We start from the raw sequence: 20,047 nt of genomic DNA, 5'->3' as shown, positions 1-20,047 counted from the left end.
TTCGACCACCACCGTAGCGAGAGAACCAAGGCCTGCGAGACCAGCACTAGATCGTCCCATTGTCCGCTGGCCTGACACCACTGGCTGTTGAGCCACTCTTGCATTGGGCGCATGCGCAGGCACGCGTGCGGTACCAAATAAATACATGACGCCATCATTCCTAGCAAGTGCATTGCTTTGCGTACCGTCACCTCTCGACCGGCCACATATTTAGGGATCTGAAACAGCATATTTTGGACCCTCTCGTTGGAGGGGAAGACGAGGCCGTCCTTTGTTCGAATTAGAGCCCCTAGGAATTGTTTGATTTGGCTGGGGTCTAAGCTGGACTTCTTCTCGATGGAGAAGCCCAGTTGGAACAGTTGATGGAGAAGCCCAGTTGGAACAAAAGGTCTACTGTCTTCTGGGTGTTTGAGAAGCATGTCTCGTAGGACTCCCCTGTTATGAGCCAATCGTCGAGGTAAGGGTATACCGTATGGACAACCTGCACAGGTGGGCCGCTGCCACTACCTTCGTGAAAACCCTCGGTGCAGACGCTATGCCGAAGGGATGCACTCTGAACTGGTAGTGTTTGCCCTCTATCATGAACCTCAGGTATTTTCTGTGCGTTGGCAACATCAAAATATGAAAGTATGCATCTTTCATGTCTAATGTTGTCATGTAGTCCCCCTGAGATAGCAGGGGAATTATCTCCTGTAATGTTACCATACGAAATGTTTGTGGTTTTACAAATTTGTTCGCTGGGCGCAGATCTAGTACAGGGCGCATGGTTAGGTCCTTTTTGGGTACAAGGAAGTACACTGAATAAATACCTTCCATTACCTGAGATAGGGGCACAACCTCTTTTGCTCCTTTCTGTAGCAGCTGTTCTACTTCTTGCAGGAGGATGACTAGGTGTTCTGGTGACAGGCGTCGTCCCCTTGGAGGTCTGTAGGTGGGGGACTGATTGAACTCTATACAGTACCCGTGGGCTACGGCTGACAATACCCACCGGTCTGATGTTATTCCCTTCCATGCTAAAAGGAACGATGTTATCCGGCCCCCAACCGGAGACGCATGGGAGGGGACCCGAACCTTCGGGTCATTTGGTGTTACTTGCCGGGGTGCCTCTGGGGCTGGAGCCTCGGCCTCTGACCTTGCCACGGCGTTGTCCTCTTTGGCTATACTGGTTACTGGTACCCTGATTAGAGGGCCCGTTGCCCGCAGTGTAATGCCGTTGCTGCTGCTGTTGGCGTTGCCCATGAAAAAAGCATGTGTTCCCAAATCCCCGCCTGTTTGGAGTCTTTGAGATTTGGTCTAAGGTCTTTATGGTGTCGAATTCTTTCTTTGCATTTTCCAGTGCATCGTCCACTGCCCTTCCAAAGAGATTTGACTCTTCTATTGGCTTATTAATGAGTGACGCCTGTGTTTCTGCCTTGAAACCGGAATTGCAAAGCCAGACGTGACGCTTCAACAGAATTCCCTGCACCAAAGAACGGCCAGCAGTTTCTGCCGCATCAAGAGTGTTCTTAATGATGCTCTGCTTGACCAGAGCTCCTTCTGTAACTGTAGCCAATAAGCGTGTTCTTAGAGGTTCAGGGGCTTCTTCGATGTCCTGCTTAAGCTTTCCCCATTGAGCATCGGCATAGCTTGCCAACAATGTATTATTGGCAATCTAATTGAAAACGCTGCCGAGGCGGAAATTCTTTTGCCCAAGGCGTAAAGTTTTTTTCCCTTCTTTGTCTGGTGGTGCCTCGCTGGTTGACAGTGGAACCCCAGCCCTCTTCCTTGTGTTAGTAACCCCTAAGGAGTCCGGGACTGAGTGACCCCTGATATATAATGGGTCTGACTGCGAGGGTGAGAACAATTTCTCGATTCTTGGACTGATCCCTCTTACCAGCGCGGGGGTGGACAGCGATGGGGTGAGTCGTCTCTTAACCGAGGCGAGGATAGGAATAGTTTGACTAGTTGGAGGTTTTTCCTTAATAATCCTTTCGACGAAATCAGTATCTGGGATGACCTCCCCAGTTTCAACTTCAAAATGCGCTGCTGCCTTCCTCAGTAGCGCATTGAAGGTGGGCTGATCATCTACTGGAGATGGGTTTCTGACCGGTGTGGTCTGAGGAGAAGAAATGTCTATAATGTCAGGGTCTGTAGACCCTGATGGTGACTGCCAGGGCTGTGAGCCACCTTCACCTGGGTCCTCCTCACCTTCATGAAAACCACCTTCCTCTTGTTGGTCTTCATTATACACAAACTCATCCTCTTCCTGGAAGTGAGAATCCTCTTCAGTGAGGTCGTAAGAGTCCATGTCTTCCTGTAGAGGGTTAAAGTGCTTCGGGTATTTAGCCCTTGGCCCTTCCTGGGGTACCTCCCTTGGCCTCTTGGGTGTCCTATTTTCTGGGATGGCCATGAACCTGTCTAGCTTGTCCATACATGACTGGAACCTTTCTACAGTCCAGTAAGGCAGGCCAGAGCGGTCTGGGAGTGAAAATGGAGGTTCTTCTGTTTGCAGTTGCTTAGTTCAGTCCCATAGCGTCGAAGAAATTGTCCCTTCGCCTTCTGAGAAACCTTCTCGCTGGCTAGGGTCTTCTGTCGATGGTGGGAGCTGTCCCAGCCTACCATCCGGCGTCCTCAGCGTTTCTTTGGCCTTGTGAGCAATTATCGACGTGTTACCCGCCATCCGTCTTTCGAAGCTATACGCGCGAGGCTTTGAGAGAGCAGCTTCTCCGTCGAGGGATCGCTTGCCGTCGCTGTAGGCAGTGCAGAGTCTTTACTGGCGACGTACGCACTCTTGCGAGGCGCGTCGCCTGAGGATTTGGGGTTAGCGCCCTTATTTACAGAAAGCCCAGTCGCGGAAGCGGGGAGGGCTTGCGACCCTTACGGTCGGCGGAAGGCGCCGGTGGACCCGACGCCTCCGTTGACGCTATGGCTGCCTTCGTCTTCGAAGTATGCGTGCCGTGGGGTATGTGCTTATGTGTTTTCCTGTGTTCGTCCTTGTCGCCGGGGTGTTCATCCCCATAAGCGGGGCGTGACCCGGGCTTGTCGGGGACGGACGCTGAGGAGCGGGAACGCTCCTTCGAGAGGTCTAAAACCTCTGTTGTGGAGGCCGTGTAATCACTTTCCTCGTCACATTCGGCGACGGCGGTGGTTGGCGAGCAGTCAGACCTAGACATCGCATAGGCTGCCCACCTTTTGACCCTGCGGTCTTTTACGGTTTTGGGTTTAAGTAACTTACAGGCCGCACAGCCGTCCTCTTTGTGATCGAGGGGCAAGCAACGGTTACACCGTTTGTGCTTGTCCTTCCAAGTAAATTTGCCCTTGCAGCACGGGCAAAACCTAAAGGGCGTCCTCTCCATAGCTGAGGGTATGAAATGTGATTACGACCTCGAAAGAGGGAGGGGAAGAGAAAGGCATTCTTAGAGTGAAGCAAAGAAATGACCACACCACCCCACTCTCCCTACTGTATTAGGCCGGCGAGGCCAGGCCACGTGTTCGGCAGCGCCGAAGGATCTCCTCCGCTCGTCCCTCCGGTCGAAGATCTTGCTCGGCGGAGAACAGCTTCTGCGTCGAGGGAGGGATGGAACAAGTTACTTACCTGTAACTGTTGTTCTCCAGCATGGGTCTGGCATGGATTCACATGCTCATGAATATTCCCCGTCGTCAGGCTGGGAATCCTCGGTAAAGAAAAAACCAGTATCAGTTTCGTTTCTGATCTGTCTTTCGTAGTAATAACCAATCACTGGTCTCTGCGTCATACTGACCACAGCCAATGACTGCCCTCTACCTAAGCACCGCCTCTGGCAGCCATCTTCAGATTTGGAAGCACGTGAAGTGGCAGTATGACCAAGTGAAGAGCCGCAGAGGGGTAGGCGGGAGGGTTCGCATGTGAATCCATGCCAGACCCATGCTGGAGAACAACAGTTACAGGTAAGTAACTTGTTCCTTCTCCAGCATGGGGTCTGGCATGGATTCACATGCTCATGAATAAAGAATACATAGCAGTACACACATGCACAACCACGGGAGGTGGCAAAGGCTCAACATTAAGCATCACATCAACTCAACATTAAGCATCTTACCTCCTCACCAGGCTCACCTCAGGCGAACAGGTTGCGCAGCACTGCTTGGCCGACCCTGGACTCCTCCCTGGAATCCCGGTCGACGCAGTAGAATTTCGTGAAGGTGTGCGTCGACCTCCACGTAGCAGCCCTGCATATGTCCAGCAGGGGCACACCAGATAGGAACGCCGTGGTAGCTGCGATCGCTCTGGTGGAATGGGCTCTCGGACGGCCAGGCAGCGGTCGGTTTGCCAACCGGTGACAGCACATGATACAGCCGGAGAGCCATCTGGAGATGGAAGCCTTCGAGAGAGCCTTCCCCTGATTGACAGGTCCAAAGTTCACAAAGAGTTGTGACGTCTTCCGAAAACCCTTCGTGCGGTCCACGTAGAACTTCAGCGCTCTAGCTACATCCAGCGAGTGCAAAGTCCTCTCAGCCGGCGACGAAGGCGACGGGAAGAACACAGGTAACACCAAGGGTTCGTTGAGATGGAAGTCCGACGGTACCTTGGGCATGAAGGAGGGGTGCGTCCTGAGCACTACCCTCGTGTCGTGGAAAGTCAAGTACGGGGCCTTGCAGGAAAGGGCCTGGATCTCTCCCACTCGTCGTGCGGAGGTGATGGCCACAAGAAAAGCTGTTTTCCACGATAGAAACTTCAACGGGGCCGAGTGCAGAGGCTCGAACGGAGGTCCCATGAGCTTGGTCAGCACCACGTTGAGCTCCCACGCCGGGGCCGGAGCCTTCACCGGCGGGAACGATCTGAACAGTCCCTTCATGAACTCTTTCACCAGACGATGAGACCACAAGGACGTCCGGCCCGTGGTTCTGGTGTATCGGGAGATCGCAGCAAGATGAATCTTGATGGACGCATGTGCCAGACCAGCTTTGGCCAGCGTCAGCAGGTACGGCAGTACTTGGGGAGCCGTAATCCGTAGAGGGTTAATCTTCTGTGCGTGGCACCAGACAGAGAACCTCTTCCATTTGTGTCCATAGCATTTAAGAGTCGAGGACGCCCTGGCCTTTGCAAGAACCTCTCTGCAATCGGCCGGTATGTCGTATCCTCCAAACTCTAGTGCTGCAGGAGCCAGGCCTGCAAGTTCAGCGACTTCGGGTCGTGGTGGAGGATGGCGCCTCCTTCCCTGGAGAGTAGATCAGCGTCCGCCGGCAGCTTGATCGGCGGGGACGCTGACAAGTCCAGAAGGTCCGGGAACCATATCTGCCTCGGCCACGCAGGTGCGACGAGGATCATCCTGCACCGTGACCTCTTGAGCTGGTTGACGAGCCGGATTAGCAGAGGCAAGGGAGGGAACGCGTAGAGGAACAGGCCCTCCCAGGGGAACGAGAAAGCATCGCCCATGCTCCTCGTCTGGGGAAACCTGCTGGCGAACCTCCGGCACTTGGCGTTCGTCGCCGTCGCGAACAGGTCGATCTGGGGTGTGCCCCACCGTCGGAAGAGGCGATCCACCAGATCCTGCCGTAGTTCCCACTCGTGGCACGAGCGCAGCTCCCTGCTGAGTGAGTCGGCGATGGTGTTTCTTATCCCTGCCAGATGAAACGGCACCAGAAAAATCCCTTGGGCGACGGCCCAATGCCACAGGTCCTGCGCCTCCTTGGACAGCGCTGGGGACCTGGTTCCGCCCTGTTTCCTGATGTAAAACATGGTGGTGGTGTTGTCGGTGAAGATCCTCACCACCTTGCCCTTGAGGGACGGAAGGAAGGACCTGAGGGCCCAAAACACTGCACGGAGCTCCAGGACGTTGATATGTAGGGACTTCTCCGTCGGGAGCCAGAGTCCCCTTGCGTGCAGATTTTCGGTGTGCGCTCCCCACCCTTCCAGGGAGGCATCCGTGGTCACAGTCTCCTGGTGGGCTGGGGTCTGGAAGTCCATGCCCGCCGTCAGATGCGCGCGGGTGCCCCACCACCGTATCGCTCGTCGGAAACTCTCGTCGAGCTTGATCCTTTCCTCGAAGCTGCCCGTCGTCTGGATCCAGCGCGCATCCAGGAATTCTTGCAACGGGCGCATCCGGAGCCTGCACATGGGAATGAGGTAGATGCAGGAAGACATCATCCCGAGGAGGGACTTGATGGACCTCACTTTGGCCGCGTCGGCCACCAACATCCGTTGCACCTTGCCCAAGATGGTCCTGGTCCTCTCCTCCGACGGGGAGGCCAGAAGGGACACTGTGTCGAGCCTCGCTCCCAGAAACAGTGCGACTTGCGCGGGCACCAGGTGGGATTTGGCGTAGTTCACGGAGAATCCCAGGTCCGTGAGGAGTTGGACGGTCCTTGCCGTGTGGACCACGGCGAGGTCCCTCGTCTTGGCGCGGATGAGCCAGTCGTCCAGGTAGGGGTAGACGTGGATCCCCTCGCGGCGCAGCTGCGCCGCCACCGGTGCAAGGCACTTGGTGAATACCCTGGGTGCCGACCGTAGTCCGAAGGGAAGGGCTTTGAACTGGTAATGACGCCCTAGGACCACGAATCTGAGGAATTTGCGGTGCCCCTTTAGGATGGGAATGTGGAAGTAGGCATCCTCCAAATCCAATGACGATAGGAAGTCTCCTTCCTCCAGCTGACCCAGGACGTGCTGGAGGGTGACCATCCGGAACTTCTGCGCCTTGATGAACTTGTTCAGACGTCGCAGGTCCAGGATGGGGCGCCATCCTCCCGTCTTCTTCTTCACGAGGAAGTATCTCGAGTAGACTCCGGAGCCCCGAAGCCTCTTTGGGACGAGTTCGATGGCGCCCTTTCTGAGCATCGCCTTTACCTCCAGGAGAAGTTGAGGGACGTGAAGTTCTTTCCTGGCCACGGGGGGGGGACGCGCGGGCACCTTCTTTGAAACTCGAGCGCGTGGCCCCGGGCCAGGGCGTCCAGCACCCAACGGTCGGTGGAGATGGACTCCCACACGCTGACGAAGCCCGCCAGCCGGCCTCCCACCGGGGTGCTTCGGTGGGGGCCCGACCCCAAGGCCGGTTCAATCCTGCTTGGACGCGGCCTTGCCGCCTTGACCTCCTTGGCGACGATGGCGGGGTCCGCTAGACTTGCCTCGTCCTCTGTAGGCCTCTTGCGACGACGAGCGGGCCGCTTGACGGTAGGAAGCGAAACCGCCGCCGGAACCTTTGGAGGCGCCCTTGCCTCCGCCGCTCCAAAAGGGCGTCCGTCGTTGCAGGACTCCAAGGGCCCGGGCCGTCTCAGTATCCGCCTTGATGGCCTGAAGGGAATCGTCCACTGTCTTCCCAAACAGGTTGTTCCCGTCGAAGGGCATGTCCAGGACTCTGGTCTGGACGTCCTGCCGGAAGTCCGTAGCTTTGAGCCATCCACGACGTCGAAGGCAAACACCGTTGCCCAGCTGGCGGAATCCAGTGTCGGCGATGTCCGTCGCCACGGTGATGGCGTGGTCCGAGGCCACCTCACCTTCCTGCAGGATCTCAAGGGCCTCCGCCCTCTTGTCGTCCGGCAGAAAATCCAGCAGAGGAGCCATCTTGTACCAGAGCTCCCTGTCGTAGCGGGCCACGATAGCCAAGGCGTTGGCCGCTTTAATCGTCGTCGCTGCCGACGAGATGACTCTACGCCCCATAGTATCCAATTTCTTTCCCTCGCCGTCCGGCGGGGAAGTCGATGTGGAGGCCGCACCCCCCCCCCGCTTTCTTCCTGGCTGCCGCGGAGACGACGGAGTCCGGGGTAGGCTGCGCCCGGAGGCATAGGGGGGCCGTGTCCGGGACCCGGTACTTTTTCTCGTACCGGTCTCTTCTAGCTGGCGTCGTGGAAGGGTTCTTGAGGAGGGAAAGGCCCTCATCCCAAATGTCGTCCAACAGAGGCACTGCGAGGACCGTCTTCCTCTTGGCCTCGCGCCGCTGATAAAGGAAGCCTTCCTTTTTCTTCTCCTCAGGGCAGAGTTGGAAAAGCTCGGAAGCCCTGGAGATCATGGAGTGGAAAGATCCGATCTCGTCGGGCGGAGAGGCCCTGGTGGGAGGCGACGACGGAAAATCCTCGTCGTATGCCTCGTCGTCCGTACCCGTCGCTGCCGTGTCAGTCCCCGTATCATCCCCTCGGGTGGACGGGGAGGAGGGCTGGAAGGGGCGCGACGGTTGAAAAGGAGGTGGTGGATGGATCCTTCTTTTCTTGGTAGGGGGAACACCAGAAGGTCCCGGTTCTGGATCCCCCGACGGGAGAGGTTCCTCCGTCGGTAACGGTAGCCTCGTCCTTATCTCGGAGCATACGGACTGTATGGCCAACAAAATGGCCGCCGAGTTGTCTTGCGGCGCTGGCAGAGGGGAATCCGACGGGCGAGCAGGGGCCCCGTCGGTATCCTCGACGATGTCGTCGTCGTCACCTGCGTCGGGGTCCATTCCGACAGGCTGGCCTTCTTCCACGCCTAGGCCGTGGCTTAAGACCTCGATCAGTTCCTCTTCTGAGGTTGAGGCCGACTCTACGACGACGCCCTGCCCCCCCTTCTTCCCCACGGAGGGTTTCACGGGGGTCCTATCGATGGGCACAAAGGAAGACTCCCTCCGAGGAGGCAGGGAGATTCTGGGCCCTGAGGTCGCCACCACTGGTGCAGCCACCACAGGCTGAGCCAGGGCCGCCGCGACCGTTTCGATAGAGGGCTTGGTCGGATGGATCAAGGCCTTCACCACCTTAGGTGCGCTCACCGCCTTATCCTTGAGGGAGGGGGCACTGCCACGCTCCTCCTCTGCCTTAGAGCTCGACCGGGGCCTCTCCAGGAGCTTCGCCGGGTGCTCGGCCTTCCTCTTACCCGACCCAGAGCGTTGGCTCGTGGTTGATGGTGCCGGGGAGGGTGCGCCCTGCCTGGCGCCCGCAGAGCCCGACCGTTCGGCGCTCCCGGTGCCAGCGGACTCGCGGTGCTTGGCCTTATGTTGGGCCCCCGTCGCCGGGGCGCCCTCAAAGGTCTTAGAAGACCGCTCGGATTTCTTCTTCTTCTCGCCAGACGGGCTCTTACCCTCCAGCCAGTTGGCGAGACGTTGATGGCGGTCCTTCATGGTCCGTTCCGACATGTTGCCGCAAAACGCACAGTCCTTCTCCACGTGCGTCTTGTCCTCATGAAGGCAGTAAAGGCAGAAAGAGTGTTCGTCCTCCTTGAAGACGTTCTGCAGCTGGCATCCAGGGCAGACCCTGAACAGCTTTCCGGGCGTCGAGCTTCCCTTCTCCTGGGCCATCTCCGAGACAGGGCCTGAGAAGCTTCTGGAGTCCTCCGAAGTGTAGCTCGACGAAATCTTCACCCTTGAGGGGCACAGATGAATCCGACACGGGTCCCCGTTGATCGGATGTAGGATCGGTGGAGCTTGAGGCTCTTTTGACCGAAAGAATCGAAGTTTTTGTAAAAAGCGCGAAAAAATAGCACTAACGCTCGAGAGCAATAGCACGAGGATCCCAACACATGAACGTGCGGTAAAAATCTGAAGATGGCTGCCAGAGGCGGTGCTTAGGTAGAGGGCAGTCATTGGCTGTGGTCAGTATGACGCAGAGACCAGTGATTGGTTATTACTACGAAAGACAGATCAGAAACGAAACTGATACTGGTTTTTTCTTTACCGAGGATTCCCAGCCTGACGGGGAATATTCATGAGCATGTGAATCCATGCCAGACCCCATGCTGGAGAACTATGTGTATGGTTATAAATGATAGTAAACGACCAAGGGTCGAGGAAATGATTTTGCAATGTCTCTCGAAGAGCTCCGCATAAAGGCGACCAATAACTGGGTGGAAAAAAAACAATCTGAGGGACCTCGACGCGTGAGGGATTGTGGGTACACTGCATGTCACTATAGGGATAGTGGTAGACACGCCTTGTCGACGTCCCCTTTTCGACTATGAAAAACAAAATGCAATACTCTGCAGTGACCACTGGATGTCGGACTATGCACAGCATGTGAATCTAAGCAGATTAACAAACATCAGAAATAAATAACATTCTTTGACATGTAATGTGCACAGCTGTGGACATTACATGTCAAACATGTGGAACGCGTTGGAGGACACAATCCATTAGAAGGGCTCATTAACGTAAGAGGACAATGCCACCCAGCCCTTTCTGCTAGCTGCACTGCCCCCAGTGCCTGGAGGGAGGGCAAGACACCCAAGCCACTTTCTCCTACCAGGTTTCTGTCCACTATCCCAACGCAAGACCATGGTCCCGCCAAGGTATCCATACCCCCCATCACTGGTCCATGCCCAACTGCCCCAACTGACCAGATAGAGGTTCGCGAACATGAGGGCAAGTCTTTGCCCAGCTCCATCTGTAGCACCTGGAGTGAGTCCCTGATGGCAATGTGATCTGGGACTAGCTTGTTCCTTCGATTAAACCCATTAAGGGCTGACAAATTGCTGAGATGGCCAAGTAGCAAAGACACTCAACCTTAAGCTGAATTAGCCGCCAAGGAGGCCTTTCCAGCCCAGGGATGTATGCGCCATTTTAGCCAAGTGTTAGCGGAGCGGACCATCATTAAAACAATTGCTACTAGCAATGCCACAGTCACAGGGGAGGCAGGTGAGGAGGGGGTCCCCAGGAGGCACCTCTTTTCGACCCAACTGTTACAACAAGGCCCTATAATACAGCTCCACTAAGCCCACCCAAGCAGGATTCATCCACATCAGCCTTTGGACCAGAACACTCATGGCCACAACTCAGACTTGGCTTCTGCTCCATGTGGGCCCAACGGCGCCCACACCAGGTTAAAAAATCCAAGCTGTGCAGTTACTGTAGCCCATTACATCCAATGAGACCAGGAAGGACCATAACCCCCTGTGCAAAGTCGGCCACATTGGATGACCTAGGTTTAAGGCTCCCGGATACCCATTGTATTAAAACAAAGTAACCTGCAGTACCCAGACACAATGCACAGGGAGAAGGACAAAAATCTACGGTCCAAGGAGCCCTAACAATGTTACTCTATTTACTTGGGGTGCCGAAACTTCAGGCCAATAAGCGAGAGCCAAAAGACACCCTCCTAAATAAATGCCAACATTGGCTCCGTACCATAGGAGGCTGTGTTTCGGTATCTGGGGAAGATATAGTGAGTTGTAAGAGATGTCCAACGAGGGTGACAACCTTTATGATTCTGTTGGACTGGAATTTTGGGACCAAAGAGTATCCAGAGAAGTTCTGAGCAGTCTGGGGCACGTCGGGTGGTTGTCCAAGTCTGAGATTTCAGTCAGCTTGCACAGTCATTTAAAATTGGTTGGCCAACTGGGCCCTACTGGGCATAATCCCTCCTCGCGAGCACATCTCACCTCGTTAAGGATAAGATTAATCAGAAATCAAAACCGATCGGGCCAATGGAGCTTGAACCCCCTAGAATTGTATTTAAGTACGTTTTGATGGACTAATTAAACTAAATGGATTATGATGTACAGTGTAATTTAAGTAACTGTTAGGATGTACTTTGATGGCCCCTACAGCCAAATAAAGTTATTCAACTACCTTTGATTAAAGCAATGTGCATCACTCACTGTGCCATCCAGAACATTGGCCTGAAATTCCTCCAAGACAAACTCACCCACTATCCTGCACAGCATCTCTCCTAGTTGTCCAACATTAAAACTGCACCAGACTGGGTGGATCCGCTTCTCCGTCCAAGCTCTGATCTGGAACTCTGACCCTGCCATCCCACATCGACAATCACCTGGCATTCAGAAAGTTCCCCAAAACTTGTTTCTTTCCTTCCTGCTCTTGAAATCTTCTCCCACTATGCTGTGATACACAAACCCAACAACACACCTATCCACCCAAACCTCCACAAGTACCGACAGCGTTTGCGGCACACCGTGATAAACTCGACAACCGACAAAAACATTTTGTTCTAGCTGGACACACATGGACTCTCCAGCTCAAGCGCTCTATCCTAAACCACCAACAGCACCCACCCATGTGCCTGACCTCTGGGCTGCTTACTGGAGCATAGCCAACCAACGCAAGTCCTAACCTGGCAAAATGCACACACGCATCTTGAAGTAAATTTGAATCTCCCACATATGGACTTCGGTCCCCAAGGGCGTTCCAACCACAGTGCATTGAGGCCATACAACTGGGGAAAAGGGTGTGATTTAAGTGACATACAATACAGGAAGGGCATTAGGAAAGGCCCCAGTAATGCAGTAGTTGGCAGCAACAGAAATCTGGCATCTGCCATTCTGAAAGTCTCAGAAGTGATAAAAGTGTGGATCTGCAGTTGGGAACTTGCGCCAGCAGGACCTGCAGAAAGATGTTGAGGAAGCTCAAGAGATGGAAGACAAGTACATAGCTGCACGTTGGCCGGGCAGGTAGGTTTTGGAGTGAAGAATCAGGAGGGAAAAATTAGGAACCAAAGAATGCAAGGCGCACAGTCCCCAACAAAACTATGGAAAGGACTGCCGGTTGAAGCCAGAAGGCCAGGCATGGCGGGGAGGTCCTTTATTCTATAAAAGCACATGCTGGCTTCCAAAAGGTTTTAACTGTGCTAAATGTTTCTCTGTTTTGTTAACTGGAAAACACAGTATGCAGAGATGGTGTCAGGCTGTAGGAATAATGGCTGCAGCAGTGTGAAGCCTTCTAAAGTATCAGGATACATCCACCAGCCAATGAGTTACCAGAGGAGCCAAGCAAAGCTGCTTGCTCAGGGAAACGTGCTACAGGGTGACTTTTGGGCAATCCTGCCTTGGGTGAGTCATCAACTCTGGGGTACACATTACAGAGTTACCTCGCCAGTCAGACCCTGAATTTGGGGGTAGGGAGGGGGGTGTTGGGTCCTTACATCAAGTCAGTTGCACATTTGAACTTCACTCTAGCCTAGGGATGGTCCCGAGAAGATCATAAACCCATGGTGGAAAGAGTAAAGCAAAATTGAAAAGCATTGAATGTACTTTGTTCTGTATATTAAAAAAAGCAGAGATTGAATCTGTTGGAAAAGTGGTTAAACCTTTCCTATGCTCCAAGCAGCTCCATCCCACCCTGTTGCAAATGTCTGCCATCCACAATCAACATGCTACTTAATGTGTGGGGACAACAGACATTTCATCTATTACTTCCTGGCAAGCACAAAACGTACAATGTTTCACATTACATATATTCATGGGGGAGGGCTTCAGATCAGGACAACCTCCATCTCACTTCGTTTGGTTTGCCAAGTGCTTGTGATTTAATGCCTTGGATGTCTCAAGTGGAGACTGGAAAAAACACGCCGAAAGCAGAAACTTCTGCTGTTTACAGTTAGTCTTCCACCTTTAGAGGTCATGAATTCAATACTTCAATAACAGCTAAAATGCAGATCAACTTCAAATTAGCATAACCAGAACATACAATTTAACAAGACCATTTACGAAGCAGCGATTGGAAATGGTCAACCACCAGTGTCGGGTGGGGATATTTAGACAGGAATGCAGGTTTGATGGGCCCAAAAGCCACTGCCTCAGCCAGAAGGCCCCAACTATCTAGGAATACATTAGCAGCAAATGTTGATTACTTACCACGTGCGGATATTTTGCTATCTTTGATACCAACTTTGCTCTTGTGATATAATATCTAATGCAAAACAGAGGAAAGAAAGCAGATGTTGAACAAACTGGGGTCTATAGCTATTAAAGACAAAAAGTTAATTTTCAAACCCTCACCTTGAAATTTGGTCCAAATACGATGCAGCTTCACTTTCAACTGTCCGGAGTTCAGCCACTGTTTCTTCCTTCAAAAAAAAAAAAAAAAAATCTGATCATACTTCGGTAAAGACAGGAGTCCTAACAAGGTGAGCGACGTTTCCACAAAGCTTACAATGGTGTGGCTTGCTTTAGGGCCACTGGCCCATTAAAACCACAAGTAGCTGCTGCTGAAAAGAAAGATACACAAACCAATCTGCCTTGCAAAAAGCTTATGTCACAGTGCAAATTTAACTGACGTGCATAAGTACCATAAAGTTACCTACATTTCTGCAAGACAGCATGAAGATTTCAGAAAAATTATATAGTACACTCACCCTATCCTCTGGCACCTCCAAGAAAGGCGACTTCGACTTGAACATGCAATAATTTAGTCAACAATCCATAAACTTGTGCCATATTAGTCTGCACTAATTGTATGTAGCATTAATAAAAGCTATTCTGCCCACCATTGTCTCCCTACCAGAGCCACTGTTCTACAAACAAAGCCACAGTACATTCTGATAGGATAAAGTGCTGAGCTAGGGTAAAGCATCAGGGAATGTACGATTTGAACCTTTAGAAATCTGATCAGCCAGCCATATGCAGGTCACTTAGTACCAATTCTGCCCCCTTCCACCCCCACCATATGAGGCATACTATGCCAAACGCCAAAAAAGGTCCATGCCAATTACACCATTGTAATGTTCTAGAGAAGCCCAATTTACAACCACAAAGGAATGTAGACGGACCAACAGAGTATGTTGCTTCAACTACCCAAGAGGCGGCAGATCAAAGAAAAATAGGGAATGCAAACCCTCAAATAGTCATGTGAACCATGCCCGTCTACCCACTGTGCCAAGCATAAGTTTGGATCCGCAGGAACTCTAAATACCAAATGTGTTTGTAGACGTTACTAGGTGCAAAGCCAATTACAAAAAGACAGTTATGTTTTTGTTTACTATTGGTAAGGGCATTACTCTTTTTTTAAAGGATTTGGAAGCAAAAATACCTGGGACTGAGGGCAGGGCGGAATATGGCAAAACAATGAGGAAGTGATACCATAAAAACACCACCACTGATCCTTGCTGGTTGTATACAACTAGATTAGGGGGTGCATTTTCCAAAATATCCACACAAGCATTTTTATCTACAACAGTTCCTCCTCAACTATTATGGCTCTAAACTCCAAAACACATTTGAGACCTTGAAAGGCTACAACCTTTAGTTATTGAAAGCAATGGGTTTATGTAAGCTCTGTTAGCGTGGAGGTAGACCAAGTACGAGAAAGTGATTCACTGTGGCGATTACAGTACTCAATTCTTTATGCCATATATGAGGACAATCAACCAAGACATGCTCATCAGGAGATCGGAAGAAATGTGCATCAGACATAGCTATGGATTAAATCCTTCCTAACAGAATAGAAACCATATGGATCAAACCTTTCAAATACCCTTCAAGAGAATCCACCTGTGGAGTACTGTTAGGGAGAATTCTCAGAAATGTGCCAATTCCTCTCTAGCTTAGAGGACCCCCCAGCACCTTTGCGGGATTTTGAGGACTTTAGTTTTTTACCTGGAGAGAGCGAGACCCTTTATCCCACTCTTGTATTTTTCTGTGATTTGAACTCTGCGTTTCATTTAGTTGTGCAGTCTGACAAACTGCATAGGCATCAGTGGCACAGGGAAGTCTTTCAGATTTCCCAAAGGTTCAAAATACCTTCTCTTGGAGAAACTACTGTTTCCAAAAGCATTGAAGTGCAATTGTCTTTACTTACATTTGTAACTTTCTAGACCCAACACCCACCATTTTACCATAGGGTGCTTGAGGGGTTACTTAGTATCCCCTTGGTCTAGTTTCTCATGTAACTTTTTTATGTTACCCGTTCTAAGATTAATGGCTGGTGGCAGTGGTTTACTTTTAGCTACCGTGGTGTGTTTTTACCGCAGGCTGCGTTTGCAGCTGCAGTAAAGCACCTAAGAGTGCCATGTTTGTCAAAATGGCCCCAGTCTTTTTGCCGTTTGTGGAAAGGTCCTTTTTGGGATTTACTTTGCGCGCCAAACCAGGTTTGGTCCCTGTGTTAGTTTTGTCTTTGGTGGGATTCATGAGTGAAGCCCACCTCTGGCTCCAGTGTGTCTGGCAGGGGTAGGACTTGAGGGAGGTGCCTGAAACTCTGTGCTTAATGCCTTTGGTTACAGGAATGCACCCAAAAGGTGATTGGCCGGCTGACTGTCGGGCAAGGACAGCCACCCTGCTGTTTGACTGCCAGCAAGACTGGAATGAATGGGAGAAACCTGCATAAAAGTGAGGCTTTTAGCTTGGAAGGAGAGACTACCACTGGACGAAGGAATCCAAAGAATAACTTGGAAGAGACGCCTGTTGCAACTCCTGGCACAATGGTTTGCTCTGTGAAGCCCTGCTGCTGTGCTGAAGCTCTGAATTTACCTCGACTAGAGAAGCCCTGCAAGGACGACTTCTCCCCTTGAGTTGGTGGGACCAATCAACTCCAAAGTGAACTCGTCTGGACATACTCTCCGAGCTGGCTGTACTTCCTTGCTGCTGCAGGTACCGAAAGTGCCAGGGAGAAGAAAACCAGATTGGAGTGCATCACGTAAGTTGGCCGAGAGCTCCAGGAAGATCCTCTGGACTCCTAGGAAGCAGGACTGACCGAGGCTGAGCCACCTCAACAGAGTGCTGGACCCCAGATGCAAGGAAAGCCCAGCTCGACATACAAGAACTGCGGTGGTGCCATTTGCTGAGACGCGAGGAGCTGAAACCGCAAAGTGCCACTGAATTGAAGTTTGCCCTTTGATGCTGCGGACCTTCCCATTGCAGTGCAGGAGTCCCCAGACGTCCTCATGTCCCCACGACTGAGGCCCAGGAACAGGATCTGCAGAGCTGCACAGGAACAGAAGCCAGCTGGAACAATTTCTTCTAACCAACGGTACTGTACAGTCTAAGAGAACTTGGCTCTTGTTGCGTAGCCGTGCTTGTTCTCAGTTGAGACTTGTTTTGGTTGCTTCTGTAGAGTTGCTTGTATCTTTCTACTCACAAGCTCAACAGCTTGTGGCCTTCCTGGATTCTTTTCTACAAAGACTTCTAAAACATTGTGCAAGACTTTTACCTACCTGCAAGAATTGCTTCAGCCCACCTAGACCTTTGCCCAATTGACAATGGCCTGGCTCCCTGAATGACAACTTGCCTCTGGACTGTGTGGTCTTACTTCCAGGAAGGGGTTAACTTACTTTGCATTGGGGGTTTCAAAAGTATTACCTGCTTCAGAATGTGTGTGATCCTCGATTTATTCTGATAACCCTTTTGACACTCATCTCAGTATTGCTCAAAATGCAACAGCGATATATTAATGTCCACAGTGTCCTAGCTATTTAAGTCACCCTGAGAGTGTAGGAAGTGTCTGCCATCCTAAATGGGTACTTACTCATTAAGAGAAACCAAGAGGGTGTATTTTGGAGTGTATTTGTGTTACTATTCTATTGCCCCTTCTGAAGAAGGCTTATTCAAACTGACAAATTAACAATTGTTTAAATCAAGAAACGTGGGTATACGTGTTTATTTGGATACAAATCACTGAGAATCTCTAACTCCACTAATGCTCACATTGACCCCTCTTGAGATAAGCCTAGCTGCTCAACCACACCAACAACCTGAGTAGTACAGACTTCTACCAAAGGTTGGGTTACTATTGCCAGGTGGTCAAGGTTGTTGTAATGTGCCCTAAGGGTACTGCACCAAATCTTGCCCAACACACAAGGATCATCCTTCTCCCCATTGCTCTTCAACATATACCTGGCTCCACTAATAAAGCTCATTAAAAGACACGGCCTCACATGCTACAACTAGGCTGACACAAATAGTCTACAAAATACAAGACACACGAGGAAACTACTCGAGGCTGCCTCCAAGAACTTTACGGCTGGATGAACTCAACCTTGTCAAAACAAATAATGATCATACCCAAAAGCAGAGAAAACAAACATCCCATGGCTGACTGAACTTGGTACAGCGCCAGCTCCATCGACGATAGTAAAGAACCTGGGAGTGCTGATGGACAAACTAACCCTAGAGCCACATGTAAATGCCATAATCAAGAAACGCTTCCTCCTATGCGCTGTAAAAAATAATCCCATCACTCCTCTTTCACCCACAAAAACGCTCACCATCATCGCTCATGTCCAGAGTAGACTAGGCCAACAGCCTATACCTAGGAATGCCAGAACTCTAAAAAAAATGTCAAAACTCAAGCGCATCCAAAACGCTGTGGCCAGACTCCTGCTTTAACTACCACGAAGAGAACACATTACACCAGCACTGAAACTGCTACACTGGCAACCAATAAAACAATGAATAAAGTTCAACAAATCAATGTGCAGAACACAGCAATCCACGGGCAAGGAGCAGAGTTCCTAAAAGAAAAAATAAACGTCTACCACCCACAAGACCACACTGATTAAGCAATGGCATCCACCAAGAACCAAAATCATACAACAAAAGACAATTTGGAGGATCATCTTTCCCTCACCTGGCACCAATGAGCTACCAAAAAACATAACAAGAGATCTTCAATTCAGAAAACTACTCAAAACCTGGCTCTTTGCCACAGAACCAGAAGGAAGCATATATGCAGCAGGAAACAAGAATCCCAGAGAGGGAATTCATCCTCCCCAACTTATTTTCCCTAACCAGAGGGTGGGGGAGAATGCCATTACCCTATACCTCTACATAAAAGAGGCAATGTAGGTAGGTTAGGAGCTCACTTGGGAAATTGGCGAGGGAGCAGAAGGCGGGTGGGAGGTGTCCACCATATCCACATACTGGTAGCCCATAGGCAGGTAAGGACTAACATGGAAATGGGCAGTAAGGGAGCTGCATCCTGTAAACTATGAATCGCAAACACCAGGGTGGAGGAACAAGCCTGCTTCAACCAGGTACACAAACCAAACCACTAAAGTAGCAGAGGAAAATTGCAACCCCATCATATCTGCCAACTAGATGGACAAGACATGTATTGCTCACCGTAATAGCATTTCTGATGATTGTATCTGCGTAGATTCACATGCTGTGCATAAAGTCCGACATCCAACGGTAACAGCAGAGTATTGCATCTCGTCTTTCGAGAATCGAAATGGGTCGTCGACATTGGCGTGCCTGTAACACTATCCAATGCGATGTGTAGTGTACCCAAAATCCCTCACGCGTTGAGGTCCCTCAGATTGTATTTTTTCTGCCATGAGGGAGCCCAATGACTATCGTGAGTGAGTACATAAGAGAAAGTTGTAAGATGTCAAAGTTCCTTCCACCCGAGAGGGGAGGAAGGGTGGGCGCATGTGAATCTAAGCAGATACAATCATCAGAAATGCTATTACGGTGAGTAATGCATGTCTTCTGGTGCTTGTTAATCTGCTTAGTGTCACATGCTGGTCATAGACTAGCAAGCAGTACCCGGAGTTGAAGGTGGGTTGTGAGAGGAACAGTATTGAGCTAATTTCTCTGGTGCGGGGTGAATGACCCTGCCCCCTGCTGTGCCAGAAGATGTGCTGGGCCCGTCGGCAGGCGAATGGGAGGCTGAGCAGCTCCGAAAACCATGGCCTGGCTGGCCACCATGGAGCTATCGGGATGATGCCGAGGAGGCAAGACTCCTTGATCTTGCACATCACCCTGTGAATCAGGTGTGGGTGGAAATGCGTATGGGGTCATTCCATCCCACCTGATCTGAAAGGCATTGCCCAGCGAGCGAGGGCTCTGACCCTGCCAGGAGGCGAAGAATTGGCACTTCCTGTTGCCCCAAGAGTCAAAGAGGTCCACCTGAAGGTGGCCCCACTTGTGAAAGATCTCCTGCAGCACTAAGTCGTTCAACTGCCACTCCTAGTTTGCCACTCCTAGTGGTCCGCTCCCAGTCTGCTGAGCCCGTCTGCCTCCCGGTTGGATTCCCCGGCAGGTGGACAGCCCTGAGGTATATGTTCTCCAGGGCCCGCTCCCACATGCTGACTGCCAGCCTGCACAGTGGAGGGGATCGGTTACCTCCTTGCTTGTTACAAGAACAAGAGACAGGGGTGTTCCCTTCATTGCTGACAGAGTGGAAAAACTAGCACTAACTTCAAAAGGTGGGTCCTGTCAAGTTGAACTCAGCAATAAATTAAATAATGTTCAGACTTCAAATGAACGGCTGTAGGATTGCTTAATCAGAACAAAATAAACATTTACCACATTTTATTAATATCAAGTAGATCAATATTAAAATCTGAAAATACCCATAATGCATTGTTACGGTCACCTGGTCTCTGCGGAGACTTTGGGGCATGGTTGCAGCCCTCCCTGAACTTGAGTCACCCCTTCAGGCCTCTCCCTCAGTCGAAAAGCTGTGAG

The 20,047-nt window shown here is 51.2% G+C and overlaps 1 protein-coding gene across 2 annotated transcripts in view; it reads right to left on the bottom strand.

Annotated features, from left to right (window-relative positions):
* The window catches only part of PSME3 (proteasome activator subunit 3), a 538,782-nt gene that overhangs the window by 121,897 nt on the left and 396,838 nt on the right, over positions 1 to 20,047 (bottom strand). For both annotated transcript variants that reach the window (XM_069634175.1, XM_069634174.1), the window contains exons 8-9: positions 13,643 to 13,710; positions 13,499 to 13,553 (exon numbers count right to left, since the gene is read on the bottom strand). In XM_069634175.1, the coding sequence (XP_069490276.1) occupies positions 13,499 to 13,553; positions 13,643 to 13,710 (123 nt within the window). The remainder of the gene's footprint in view (positions 1 to 13,498; positions 13,554 to 13,642; positions 13,711 to 20,047) is intronic.

This window comes from Ambystoma mexicanum, chromosome 13 (genome assembly GCF_040938575.1).
Source record: "Ambystoma mexicanum isolate Mex_15411 chromosome 13, UKY_AmexF1_1, whole genome shotgun sequence".
NCBI classification, from domain to species: Eukaryota; Metazoa; Chordata; class Amphibia; order Caudata; family Ambystomatidae; genus Ambystoma; species Ambystoma mexicanum.
The sequence above is the reverse complement of the archived record's forward strand: the minus strand, read 5'-3'. Positions and strand labels throughout refer to the sequence as shown.